We start from the raw sequence: 14,844 nt of genomic DNA on the forward strand, positions 1-14,844 counted from the left end.
GGGACAGCCATAGCATTAGGGGCTTGGATGGAGGGAAATTTGTTGAGTGTATTCAGGAGGAATTTCTCATTCAGTATGTGGATGGACCGACTAGAGAGGGGGCAAAACTTGACCTCGTCTTGGGAAACAAGGAAGGGCAAGTGACAGAAGTGCTAATGAGAGATCACTTTGGGACAAGTGACCATAACTCCATTAGTTTTAAGATAGCTATGGAGAATGATAGGTCTGGCCCAAGAGTTAAAATTTTTAATTGGGGCAAGGCCAATTTTGATGGTATCAGACAGGAACTTGCAGAGGTAGATTGGGGGAGACTGTTGGCAGGCAAAGGGACGGCTGGTAAATGGGAGGCTTTTAAAAATGTGTTAACCAGGGTGCAGGGTAAGCACATTCCCTTTAGAGTGAAGGGTAAGGCTGGTAGAAGTAGGGAACCCTGGATGACTCGAGATATTGAGACTGGTCAAAAAGAAGAAGGAGGCATATGACGTACATAAGCAACTGGGATCAAGTGGATCCCTTGAGGAGTATAGAGATTGTCGAAATAGAGTTAAGAGGGAAATCAGGAGGGCAAAAAGGGGACATGAAATTGCTTTGGCAAATAATGCAAGGGAGAATCCAAAGAGATTCTACAAATACATAAAGGGGAAAAGAGTAACTAGGGACAGAGTAGGGCCTCTTAAGGATCAACAAGGGCATCTATGTGCAGAGCCACAAGAGTTGGGTGAGATCCTGAATGAATATTTCTCATCGGTATTCACGGTGGAGAAAGGCTTGGATGTTAGGAAACTAGGGGAACTAAATAGTGATGTCTTGAGAAGTGTGTATATTACAGAGGAGGAGGTGCTGGAAGTCTTAAAGCACATCAAGGTAGATAAATCCCCGGGACCTGATGAAATGTATCCCAGGGTGTTGTGGGAGGCTAGGGAGGAAATTGCGGGTCCCCTAACAGAGATATTTGAATCATCGGCAGCCACAGGTGAGGTGCCTGAAGATTGGAGAGTGGCGAATGTTGTGCCCTTGTTTAAGAAGGGCAGCAGGGAAAAGCCTGGGAACTACAGACCGGTGAGCCTAACGTCTGTAGTAGGTAAGTTGCTAGAAGGTATTCTGAGAGACAGGATCTACAAGCATTTAGAGAGGCAAGGACTGATTCGGGGCAGTCCGCATGGCTTTGTGCGTGGAAAATCATGTCTCTCAAATTTGATTGAGTTTTTTGAGGGGGTGACCAAGAAGGTAGATGAGGGCAGTGCAGTAGACGTTGTCTACATGGACTTTAGCAAAGCCTTTGACAAGGTACCGCATGGTAGGTTGTTGCAGAAGGTTAAAGCTCACGGGATCCAGGGTGAGGTTGCCAATTGGATTCAAAATTGGCTGGACGACAGAAGGCAGAGGGTGGTTGTAGAGGGTTGTTTTTCAAACTGGAGGCCTGTGACCAGTGGTGTGCCTCCGGGATCGGTGCTGGGTCCACTGTTATTTGTGATTTATATTAATGATTTGGATGAGAATTTAGGAGGCATGGTTAGTAAGTTTGCAGATGACACCAAGATTGGTGGCACAGTGGATAGTGAAGAAGGTTATCTAGGATTGCAACGGGATCTTGATCAATTAGGCCAGTGGGCCGACGAATGGCAGATGGAGTTTAATTTAGATAAATGTGAGGTGATGCATTTTGGCAGATCAAATCAGGCCAGGACCTACTCCGTTAATGGTATGGTGTTGGGGAGAGTTATAGAACAAAGAGATCTAGGAGTACAGGTTCATAGCTCCTTGAAGGTGGAGTCGCAGGTGGACAGGGTGGTGAAGAAGGCATTCGGCATGCTTGGTTTCATTGGTCAGAACATTGAATACAGGAGTTGGGACGTCTTGTTGAAGTTGTACAAGACATTGGTACGGCCACACTTGGAATACTGTGTGCAGTTCTGGTCACCCTATTGTAGGAAGGATATTATTAAACTGGAAAGAGTGCAGAAAAGATTTACTAGGATGTTGCCGGGACTTGATGGTTTGAGTTATAAGGAGAGGCTGGATAGACTGGGACTTTTTTCCTTGGAGCGTAGGAGGCTTAGGGGTGATCTTATAGAGGTCTATAAAATAATGAGGGGCATAGATAAGGTAGATAGTCAACATCTTTTCCCAAAGGTAGGGGAGTCTAAAACTAGAGGGCATAGGTTTAAGGTGAGAGGGGAGAGATTCAGAAGGGCCCAGAGGGGCAATTTCTTCACTCGGAGGGTAGTGAGTGTCTGGAATGTGCTGCCAGAGGTAGTAGTAGAGGCGGGTACAATTGTGTCTTTTAAAAAACATTTAGATAGTTACATGGGTAAGATGGGTATAGAGGGTTATGGGCCAAGTGCGGGCAACTGGGACTAGCTTAATGGTAAAAACTGGGCGGCATGGACTGGTTGGGCCGAAGGGCCTGTTTCCATGCTGTAAACTTCTATGATTCTATGATTTGAAAATCACTTTAAATCTGTGCCCCCTTCATCTCAATCCTTGATTTTTTTTTAAATATAAATTTAGAGTACCCAATATTTTTTTCCCAATTAAGGGGCAATTTAGCATGGCCAATCCATGGCCTACATGTGACTCCAGGCCCACACCAATATGATTGACTATTAACTTCCCTTGAAATGGTCAAGCAAGACAGTCTATTCAATGGCAATGAGGAATGGGCAATAAATGCTGGCCCAGCCAATGATGCCCACATTCTGTGAATTAACTAAAAATAAAAATCACTGGGCTTCTGGTGGGTGCATTCCTGACAGCTGCCCCTGCTCCAGTTGGCACTGCCTTCCTCTGATGGGTGGGCAGCTTCATCGGGCGGGAATTCCGTTGCAGGCGACCTCAATCATGGGGAAGACATAACAATAGCTACTTAAGTGCCTGATTTTGTTGGACCTCGCTCATGGAACTGAAGAGGGTTCCCTATGGTTCTCCAATCAATGGGCAACATCCCAGTTGACTCAATAGATCCCTATCAATGTGATACTAAAGGTCCATGCTTGTTTAGTTCAGCTACACCATTGAACACCATTGGATGCACACTAACTGAAGTATAGACTTGCTCCTAGCTCATGTTAAGGTCATATTGTACTTTTTTTGACAGGTGATTTAAATTAAAGTTTAACATTGCTTTCTGTGTTATTATCCAACATAGCCTCCAGAAACCATTTTTGCTCAGGTGCAGCTCATCCGCCTTGTCCCCATTCATTCCATTGCGTTTAACTGTGATGATGTTGAAGCCAATGAGTTTCTGTGTGAGCTCACAGAGAGGACAGGTGGACGATTCCATTCCTATAACAGTGACAGGACAGCGACCACTAACCCGCTGCCATTTGTGGTAAGGAAGTTCCACACTGCGTGTGAAGGGAACATATTTCACATCTTTGAGAAACTCCATCGCAAGAGCATCAAATGCATCACTAACTAGATTTTTTGCATTTCACTCATCAATGACCGCTAACATTTATTTCATACATTCAACGCAGTTAAATGTCTGAAGACGCCTTCACAAAAAATGTATCAACAAAAGCATCGGACTGCAAATGCTGGAAATCTGAAATGAAAAACAGGAAAAAAAACCTCAGCAGCTTGGGCAGCATCCTAGGAGAGAAATTGAATTAACGGGCCTGATTTTCACTGAGTTATGTTGACCCAGGAGCAGGTGGGCCGCTATTCTGGGATCTCCATCCACATTCCCGGAGTGTCTGATTTTCCAGAATGTCTTTGAAGGCTGTGGATAGTCCCTGCCAAAAGGTCACATTTGGCTCTCCCAACGCCATTGCAGAGATAAACATGTCCTTCTTCTCTGCAATTTTCATGGAGTCAGGCCAGGTTTAAAAAACATTGTGCTCCGCAGCCCCTCAGAGGAGTTGTGAACCCTAGCCCCCATGAGTGCACCTTTCAAAAGTTAAATTTAAAGGTCCTCCTCATATCTCCATGTAAGTTTCTGAGCTTCTACCCACATCCGTTGGCCTCACATTTTTAAAAAATTTAAATTTAGAGTATCCAATTGTTTTTTCCAATTAAGGGGCAATTTAGCCTGGCCAATCCACCTACCCTGCACATCTTTGGGTTGTGGGGGTGAGACCCACACAGACACTGGGGAATGTGCAAACTCCACACGGACAGTGACCTGGAGCCGGGATTCGAACACGGGTCCTCAGTGCCGTAGGTGTTTTGTTATTCTCTTGACGTAGCTTAAGCTGTTCCTTGGTTTGCACTCTGACAAAGGAAGGTTCAGACTTGGAGATGGCTTTAACACGTTTATTAAACTATTAACAATTCTCCTACTTGGATTCGGCGCTACTGTTAATCCTGCTATAGCTACTCAGACTGATGAACCAGTCTGCTACAATCCACGTGGTGGGTGTGATGTTCAATCAACCCTGTGTTTGTACCCACTGAGTGTCTCCACTGGAAAGAGACTGAGCACGTGTGATGTGTCCTTTTATATGGGTTGGTGTAAAGCCCTCCTGTGGTAGTGTCACCTCTGTGTGTATCGTGACTGCCCATTGGTCGTGTCCTATCTTACTGACCTATTGGTTGACTCTCTGTGTGTCATGTCTCTGGTGCTCCCTCTAGTGTCTAGCTAGGTGTAGTGTATGTACATTAACCCTTTGTGTACTTACAGTGATGTATATCACCACAGTAGGCAGCAATGCTAACCATTGTGCTGTTCTCCCCTTTGCCTCACATGTCCCCTTTCCGAACTCTGCACTTCCACCCAGTGGTATATTGGTAACTCACTTAGCTGTGGGTAGGTGAAGGTCACAGCTGGAGAATTAAACTCTAGTTTCAGTAGCAAACACTCCCAGGGCAGGTATAGCACATCAGCCGCAGAGTAAAACTCTCTCTGCTCTGCCCCAACAAAGTGCCTCAGCACCAACCTCAGAAATGTGGCACATTTTCCATTCTCCACAAGAGTCATCCAGTAGCCACTCCGTTAGATTGTGAGTTGGTACCGATATTGTGCTGTGTGCCCCTGGGTACAAAGAGCAATCCTGTGACTGCACATACTCGGTGGGATATCCTGGCCCTTCCTGCTGGCAGGATCTTCCGGTCTGTTGAAGGCAGCCCTCTGCAGAGGATCCTCCAGTGGCAAGGCTGGCGAGACATACAAAATGCCATTGGCTGCCAGTGGGATTTTCCAGTCCAGCTCCGGAGGCCCCAGCAACATGGATGTCAGTCTTCAGCCAAATTGATTCACTCCACGTGGTATCAAGAAATGGCTGAAGGCACTGAATACTGCAAAGGCTATGGGCCCTGTCAATATTCTGCCAATAGTACTGAAGATTGGTACTCCAGAAATTGCCACATCCCTAGTACAGCTACCACACTGGCATCTACCCAGCAATGTGGAACATTGCCCAGGTATATCATGTACACCAAAAGCAGGACAAATACAACCTGACCTATTACCACCCCATCTGTCGACTCTCGATCATCAGTAAATTGATGGAAATGCGTCACCAACAAGTCAACAAAGCAGCACTTACTCAGTAATAACTTGCTCACAGACACTCAGTTTGTGTTGTGCTAGGGTCACTCAGTTCCTGGCCTCATTGCAGCCTTGGTTCAGACATGGACAAAAGACATGGGGCTGGATTCTCCAAAAATGGGGCTATGTCCCCATGCCAGTGTAAAAACGCTGGTGTTTCACTCATGACTTTCCTTGAAAAAGTCAAGAATGATTCTCCTATCTGCAGGGGGCTAGCAGGGGCCCAGGGAGTTGCTCACAGCTCTGGCTCCAGAAACGGCCCACGCACGTCCGGTCGGGAGGGCCGCCCCGTGCGAGATGGCGGAATCGGAGCGACCTCGAAAAGGTAGGCCCCCCCCTGAGGTGGCGCGCGCCCGCGGATCCAAGGCGCCGATCGCTACCCTCTGTCGCCCTTGAGGACCCCCCCCCCCGTGCTCGATCCCTACCAGGGCGGTCGCGGATTGAGTCTGCAGCTGCCACCCAATGTTCCCGAAAGGCAAAACGTGGTTAGAACTACTCCAATGGGAGTTTTGCCCAGAGAATTGCTGGGGGGTCCTCTGTCAATGGCCCCCCAGCCGCACCGTGTAATCCGTGCACGAGCGATTCCGGCGCTGGCCATGATCCCTGCGAAAAATTGGATTCTCTGCCCCTGCACCAACGCAATTGCGGCACGGGTCTGCGGAGTATCCAGCCCATGAGGTGAGAGTGACATCAAGTGTTTGGAAAGGTTTAATGTTCCCTCGTACTTAAGTTGGAATTGGGTTTTTAATTGTTTAATAGACTGCACTTATTGTTTAGTAAACTGCACCAAATGTAAAGTGGATACAGGTGGCGTAGGAGGAGTGATTGCTGAACCCAATAAACTTGGAGTCAAAGTAGTCAAGGTTTCCTTCCGGGTTCTTGTTATAGAGTTACCATCAGAGTTTAACATCAAGGCCTCTTTTTAATGAGCGTGTCATCAAGGACCCCGAGCAAAACTGGAGACAATGGGAATGACAGGGAAAACTCTCTGCTGGTTAGAGTTATACCTGGCACAAATGAATATGGTGTGGTAGTTGGGGGTCAATCGTCTCGGCTACAGGACATCACTGCAGAAGTTCTTCAGAGTAGTGTCCTAGGTCCAACCATCTTCAGTTGCTTCATCCATAACCTTCCTTCCATCACATGGTCAGAAGTGGGGATGTTCGTTGACTGAACAACGTTCAGCATCATTGATATTGAAGCTGAATCCCCACTACCAACATCCTGTGGTTATGATTGACCAGAAACTCAACTGGGCTAACCTTATTAAACACTGTGACTACAAGAGCGCGTCAGAGGTTATGCAGTGGTTAGCACTGCTGCCTCACAGTGCCAGGGACCCAGGTTAAATCCAGCCTCGGGTGACTGCCTGAGTGGAGTTTGCACTTTCTCCGCGTGTCTACGTGGGTTTCCTCCGGGTGCTCCGGTTTCCTCCCACTGTCAAAAGATGTGCAGGTTGGGTGGATTGACTATGCTAAATTGCCCTTTAAGTGTGCAAAGCTGTGCAGTTTTGGTGGTTACAGGGATAGGGCAAGGGAGTGGAACTAAGTATGGTGCTCTTTCAGAGGGTCGGTGCAGACTTAATGGGTCGAATGGCCTCCTTCTGCACTGTAGGAATTCTATGGATTCTTGCGGCAGGTAACCCAAATCCTGACCCTCCAAAGCCCGTCCACAATCTACTAGGCACAAGTCAGGAGTGTCTTGCCTGGATGAGTGCAGCTCCATCAACACTTAAGAAGCTTAACGCTATCCCGGACAAAGCCCGCTTGATTGCCACCCCATCCACAAACATTCACTCCCACCAATGCACAATGGTAGTCGTGTGTACCATCTACAAGATGCGCTGCAGGAACTCACCAAGATCTCTTCAGCAGCACCTTTCAAATCCACAAGCACTACCATCTAGAAGGACAGGGGTGGCAGGCGCAAGGGAACACCATCACCTGGAAGCTCCCCATCAAGCCACTCATTATCCTGACTTGGAAATATATCACCATTCTTTCACTGTCGCTGGGTCAAAATCCTGGGACTCTTTCCCTAAGAACACAGCCTACATCACCTGAACTGCAGCGGTTCAAGAAGGCAGCTCACCATCAACTCCTCAATGACAATTGGGGATGGGCAATAAATGCTGGCCCAGCCAGCGAAGCCCATCCCTTGAATGAATGTTTTTAAATGCCCAACTTATGTATCACCTACTTATCTATTGGCAGAAAGAATTAAATGAGGACGAATACTACTCATAAAGAACATAGAACATAGAAAATACAGCACAGAACAGGCCCTTTGGCCCACGATGTTGTGCCGAACCTTTGTCCTAGATTAATCATAGATTATCATTGAATTTACAGTGCAGAAGGAGGCCATTCGGCCCCTTGTGTCTGCACCGGCTCTTGGAAAGAGCACCCTACCCAAACTCAACACCTTCACCCAACACCAAGGGCAATTTGGACATTAAGGGCAATTTATCATTGGCCAATTCACCTAACCTGCACATCTTTGGACTGTGGGAGGAAACCGGAGCACCCGGAGGAAACCCACGCAGACACTGGGAGGACGTGCAGACTCCGCACAGTCAGTGACCCAAGCCGGAATCGAACCTGGGACCCTGGAGCTGTGAAGCAATTGTGCTATCCACAATGCTACCGTGCTGCCCTTGAGAACAAATAAATCTACACTATATCATTTAACCGTAATCCATGTACCTATCCAATAGCTGCTTGAAGGTCCCTAATGTTTCCGACTCAACTACTTCCACAGGCAGTGCATTCCATGCCCCCACTACTCTCTGGGTAAAGAACCTACCTCTGATATCCCTCCTATATCTTCCACCTTTCACCTCAAATTTATGTCCCCTTGTAATGGTTTGTTCCACCCGGGGAAAAAGTCTCTGACTGTCTACTCTATCTATTCCCCTGATCATCTTATAAACCTCTATCAAGTCGCCCCTCATCCTTCTCCGTTCTAATGAGAAAAGGCCTAGCACCCTCAACCTTTCCTCGTAAGACCTACTCTCCATTCCAGGCAACATCCTGGTAAATCTTCTTTGCACCTTTTCCAAAGCTTCCACATCCTTCCTAAAATGAGGCGACCAGAACTGTACACAGTACTCCAAATGTGGCCTTACCAAAGTTTTGTACAGCTGCATCATCACCTCACGGCTCTTAAATTCAATCCCTCTGTTAATGAACGCGAGCACACCATAGGCCTTCTTCACAGCTCTATCCACTTGAGTGGCAACTTTCAAAGATGTATGAACATAGACCCCAAGATCTCACTGCTCCTCCACATTGCCAAGAACTCTACCGTTAACCCTGTATTCCGCATTCATATTTGTCCTTCCAAAATGGACAACCTCACACTTTTCAGGGTTAAACTCCATCTGCCACTTCTCAGCCCAGCTCTGCATCCTATCTATGTCTCTTTGCAGCCGACAACAGCCCTCCTTACTATCCACAACTCCACCAATCTTCGTATCGTCTGCAAATTTACTGACCCACCCTTCAACTCCCTCATCCAAGTCATTAATGAGAATCACAAACAGCAGAGGACCCAGAACTGATCCCTGCGGTACGCCACTGGTAACTGGAATCCAGGCTGAATATTTGCCATCCACCACCACTCTCTGACTTCTATCGGTTAGCCAGTTCGTTATCCAACGGGCCAAATTTCCCACTATCCCATGCCTCCTTACTTTCTGCATAAGCCTACCATGGGGAACTTTATCAAATGCCTTACTAAAATCCATGTACACTACATCCACTGCTTTACCTTCATCCACATGCTTGGTCACCTCCTCAAAGAATTCAATAAGATTTGTAAGGCAAGACCTACCCCTCACAAATCCGTGCTGACTATCCCTAATCAAGCAGTGTCTTTCCAGATGCTCAGAAATCCTATCCTTCAGTACCCTTTCCATTACTTTGCCTACCACCGAAGTAAGACTAACTGGCCTGTAATTCCCAGGGTTATCCCTAGTCCCTTTTTTGAACAGGGGCACGACATTCGCCACTCTCCAATCCCCTGGTACCACCCCTGTTGACAGTGAGGACGAAAAGATCATTGCCAACGGCTCTGCAATTTCATCTCTTGCTTCCCATAGAATCCTTGGATATATCCGTCAGGCCTGGGGGACTTGTCTATCCTCAAGTTTTTCAAAATGCCCAACACATCTTCCTTCCTAACAAGTATTTCCTCGAGCTTACCAATCTGTTTCACACTGTCCTCTCCAACAATATCGCCCCTCTCATTTGTAAATACAGAAGAAAAGTACTCGTTCAAGACCTCTCCTATCTCTTCAGACTCAATACACAATCTCCCACTACTGTCCTTGATCGGACCTACCCTCGCTCTAGTCATTCTCATATTTCTCACATATGTGTAAAAGGCCTTGGGGTTTTCCTTGATCCTACCCGCCAAAGATTGTTCATGCCCTCTCTTAGCTCTCCTAATCCCTTTCTTCAGTTCCCTCCTGGCTATCTTGTATCCCTCCAATGCCCTGTCTGAACCTTGTTTCCTCAGCCTTACATAAGTCACCTTTTTCCTCTTAACAAGACATTCAACCTCTCTTGTCAACCATGGTTCCCTCACTCGACCATCTCTTCCCTGCCTGACAGGGACATACATATCAAGGACACGTAGCACCTGTTCCTTGAACAAGTTCCACATTTCACTTGTGTCCTTCCCTGCCAGCCTATGTTCCCAACTTATGCACTTCAATTCTTGTCTGACAACATCGTATTTACCCTTCCCCCAATTGTAAACCTTGCCCTGTTGCACGTACCTATCCCTCTCCATTACTAAAGTGAAAGTCACAGAATTGTGGTCACTATCTCCAAAATGCTCCCCCACTAACAAATCTATCACTTGCCCTGGCTCATTACCCAGTACTAAATCCAATATTGCCCCTCCTCTGGTCGGACAATCTACATACTGCGTTAGAAAAGCTTCCTGGACACACTGCACAAACACCACCCCATCCAAACTATTTGATCTAAAGAGTTTCCACTCAATATTTGGGAAGTTAAAGTCGCCCATGACTACTACCCTATGACTTCTGCACCTTTCCAAAATCTGTTTCCCAATCTGTTCCTCCACATCTCTGCTACTATTGGGGGGCCTATAGAAAACTCCTAACAAGGTGACTGCTCCTTTCCTATTTCTGACTTCAACCCATACTATCTCAGTAGGCTGATACTCCTCGAACTGCCTTTCTGCAGCTGTTATACTATCTCTAATTAATAATGCCACCCCCCCACCTCTTTTACCACCCTCCCTAATCTTATTGAAACATCTATAACCAGGGACCTCCAACAACCATTTCTGCCCCTCTTCTATCCAAGTTTCTGTGATGGCCACCACATCGTAGTCCCAAGTACCGATCCATGCCTTAAGTTCACCCACCTTATTCCTGATGCTTCTTGCGTTGAAGTATACACACTTCAACCCCTCTCCGTGCCTGCAAGTACTCTCCTTTGTCAGTGTTCCCTTCCCCACTGCCTCATTACACGCTTTGGCGTCCTGAATATCAGCTACCTTAGTTGCTGGACTACAAATCCGGTTCCCATTCCCCTGCCAAATTAGTTTAAACCCTCACGAAGAGTACTAGAAAACCTCCCTCCCAGGATATTGGTACCCCTCTGGTTCAGATGCAACCCGTCCTGCTTGTACAGGTCCCACCGTCCCCAGAATGCGCTCCAATTATCCAAATACCTGAAGCCCTCCCTCCTACACCATTCCTGCAGCCACGTGTTCAACTGCACTCTCTCCCTATTCCTAGCCTCGCTATCACGTGGCACTGGCAACAAACCAGAGATGACAACTCTGTCTGTCCTGGCTTTTAACTTCCAGCCTAACTCCCTAAACTTGTTTATTACCTCCACACCCCTTTTCCTACCTATGTCGTTGGTACCAATGTGCACCACGACTTCTGGCTGCTCACCCTCCCCTTTAAGGATCCTGAAGACACGATCCGAGACATCCCTGGCCCTGGCACCCGGGAGGCAACATACCTTCCGGGAGTCTCGCTCGCGACCACAGAATCTCCTATCTATTCCCCTAACCATTGAATCTCCTACAACTATTGCTTTTCTATTCTCCCCCCTTCCCTTCTGAGCCCCAGAGCCAGACTCAGTGCCAGAGACCTGGCCGCTAGGGCCTTCCCCCGGTAGGTCATCCCCCCCAACAGCATCCAAAACGGTATACTTGTTTTGAAGGGGAACGGCCACGAGGGATCCCTGCACTTTCTGCCTGTTTGTTTTTTTCCCCCTGACTGTAACCCAGCTATTCTTGTCCTGTACCTTGGGTGTGGTTACCTCCTTGTAACTCTTCTCAATCACCCCCTCTGCCTCCCGGATGATCCGAAGTTCATCCAGCTTCAGCTCTAGTTCCCTAACACGGTCTTTGAGGAGCTGAAGTTGGGTGCACTTCCCGCAGGTATAGTCAGTGGGGACACCGGTGGTATCCCTCACCACCCACATCCTACAGGAGGAGCCTGTAACTGGCCTAGCCTCCATCCCCTCTTACCTGACAGAATATAGCTGCCCTGTGGACTAACTAGATCTCCGCCCTCCGACCCTGCTCCCAGTCAGCTACACTTTCTGTAAACTCCTGGCTCTCTTCGCACTCTTTGCGGAAATGTCGGAAACAAAATGAAAGGAGCGCCTTACTCCCTCCTCACCTAACTCCCTCGGTCACCAAACTCTCACTATCGCACTCAAATGCACCAAATTCAGCACTCAGTACAAATAAAGTCTGCACTGTAGGGGATCACTTTTATACTGTGAATCTAGCCTCTGAAAACTGGCCTAATCCAATTAACTAATTAACAAGCTCCAGCTGCACGTGCCTACAAGTAGAAGCCGGTTTAAAGCTTATTGAAAATTCACCTTCTTCTAAACCAAACAGCAACTTTTAAGTTAATTAACTAAATAAAAGAAAGACTAAACTTTAGATAAAAATGAAGCCTTATACTCCCTCGGTCACCAAACTCTCACTATCACACTCAAATGCACCAAATTCAGCACTCAGTGCAAACCTAAAAGAGTTTGTAAGGATAGGAATTGCCAGTTAGAAAGGAGAGATAAAGGCATAAACACATTGCCAATGAGGAACAAGATAATTGCTGAACTTGACAGCCAGGATACAAATGACAATAATGGCAACAACACAATAGCCATTATAAGATACTTGTGGCCTCTGCAATAATTGTGATGTGGAGATGCCGGCGTTGGACTCGGGTGAGCACAGTAAGACGTCTTACAACACCAGGTTAAAGTCCAACATGTTTGTTTCGAATCACCAGCTTTAGGAGCACTGCTCCTCCCTGCTCCTTCTGGACCTGTAAAGACTTAATTACCTGCAAAGACTCGCATTCAAAGTATCGTTTTGCATTTTTGACTTTGTCTATATATGTGTTTCTGGAACCTACCTCTTCATTCACCTGAGGAGGGTGCTGTGCTCCGAAACCTAGCGATTCGAAACAAACCTGTTGGACTTTAACCTGGTGTTGTAAGACTTCTTACTCTGCAATAACTGTTTATGTTGGTTGATTAATAAGCCAGTATAGAAATCCCTCTATGAACCAATGTTAGTTGTTCTCTCCCAGATTACTTCTGGTCTTGTAAAATGTATTTGGGAATTTCACCAGTCAAAACACAAATCGCAAAAATCTTCAAAATGCATTTTATCCATTTCTGTAATCCAATGCAATGCTCCAAACTGCTCCCAAGTATGGAATTAGAACTTTATGAATGTACTCTGTAAAAACTGTGGACAGAAATAATGCAGACATTTGGGCTACTGAGGTGGTTATAGTAAGCTTGGAGCAATAAGTGACTTTGCCGCCACACTTCATGGCATGGGGAGATGGATATAAACGCCTCAGTTTGAGGCCTGCACAGGTGAAGTGCACTGAATACGGTTCTGGTACCTGTTCTTTGTGGTACAGCCTGAGAATTGGTCTCATAGAATCTTTATTCAATAGAATTTCCAATGACAACACGTGATTCATTCCAATAACCCTGAGTACAGTGGCAAGGGTCCTCGATTCATGTCCTGGCCTACCATTTGCCTAGATGTTTAGTTGAGATTCCATAGGCAGGCCTGCTCACAGGTGATGCTGGAACCAAGTCACACATCTGGAGTATGGTAGAAGAGGGGCGAGCAACCGATGATGATCCTTCCTCTTCCTTCTCCGGCAGTGGCCACTGACGGCTTCCTGGCACCACCGGGATTGATGGAGCAGCCATCAATCTGATTGGCCAGCGCTTCAGAGGGCGGGGGTTCCTCCACAATGAGGGGTGGAAGTCGCACTTGACCCTCCACATTCCACCCGGCAGCTCTTTATGGCTGCAGAGCGGTTGGGTGTGGTAGGTGTTGGATCCTTGGCGATGTGATTTCTGGGGGGCGGGAAGGGGGCATGTCAACCACCTCCATCCCCAGAATCATTCAGCCCGTTAACTCTTTCTTTCTTCACAGATGCTGCCAAACCTGCTGAGTTTTTCCCCAGGATTCCCTCTTTTTTTATTTCAGATCTCCAGCACCTGCAGCATTTTGCTTTTATTAGCAGTACCTCATCTTCATCGGTGATAGTAGATCACATGCTGATGAATGAAAGAGAAGCTGTGTTCGAATATTCAATGCCTGTTCCCTAAAACAGCCTAGTTATTTTATTATGATTGTTCCTTTCTTTGAAGAAATGTCTGTGAAAATGCAAACTATTTATCATACACAAGTCCATGTGGAGGAGAATGAGATAAATCATGTTTTTTTGATCACTATGATTGTTATTCAATTAGGTACTTTTTTTGTGTTTAATTGCAACCAGCGGCAATTCAAATTGGCTGTTTAATCCCAATTTTTTCATTTCATAATGAATCTGAATTTTTTTTAGCTAACGGTTTTGACTGCCTGAATTAATTTGAATTGTTCAGAGTGAAGATATTTGCCTTTTGAAGAAAGAAGTGGAGCAGGGAAGAAAGGACATGGAGAGGGTGGAAAAACTGTATGCAGAATGTGTAATGCTGGACTGGTACCACAACAGTGACGAGACAGCTACAAAGAGCAAGTACGTTTGTTTTCCAGACCTTGACCTTATCGGTTTAGCGGTTGTGTTCATATTAAATGCCCTCTGGTGATCAAAATTAACTCTTGCCCATTCGAAGTCTGTCAAAGCTTTGAATATCCAGGATAATTGAACGTACTCTCTTGCCAGGCTGCTGAATCTGTTCCTCATCATGCTCTATTTAGGCTCCCTTATCTAAAGGCCTCACTTTACAGGTTGACCGGAAAGATGGAGTCTGCAGTGTGCTGAAGGGCAGCGGGATGGCAAAAATAGCCCCAGCTGAGCGAGG

General features: G+C 46.6%; 1 protein-coding gene across 1 annotated transcript in view; it reads left to right on the forward strand.

Moving 5' to 3' along the window:
• LOC140392034 (von Willebrand factor A domain-containing protein 3B-like) overlaps window positions 1-14,844 on the forward strand; it is a 233,774-nt gene that overhangs the window by 117,438 nt on the left and 101,492 nt on the right. The window contains exons 14-15 of the mRNA XM_072477209.1: window positions 3,149-3,331; window positions 14,425-14,558. Coding sequence (XP_072333310.1) covers window positions 3,149-3,331; window positions 14,425-14,558 — 317 coding nt within the window. The remainder of the gene's footprint in view (window positions 1-3,148; window positions 3,332-14,424; window positions 14,559-14,844) is intronic.

This window comes from Scyliorhinus torazame, chromosome 15 (assembly GCF_047496885.1).
Source record: "Scyliorhinus torazame isolate Kashiwa2021f chromosome 15, sScyTor2.1, whole genome shotgun sequence".
NCBI classification, from domain to species: Eukaryota; Metazoa; Chordata; class Chondrichthyes; order Carcharhiniformes; family Scyliorhinidae; genus Scyliorhinus; species Scyliorhinus torazame.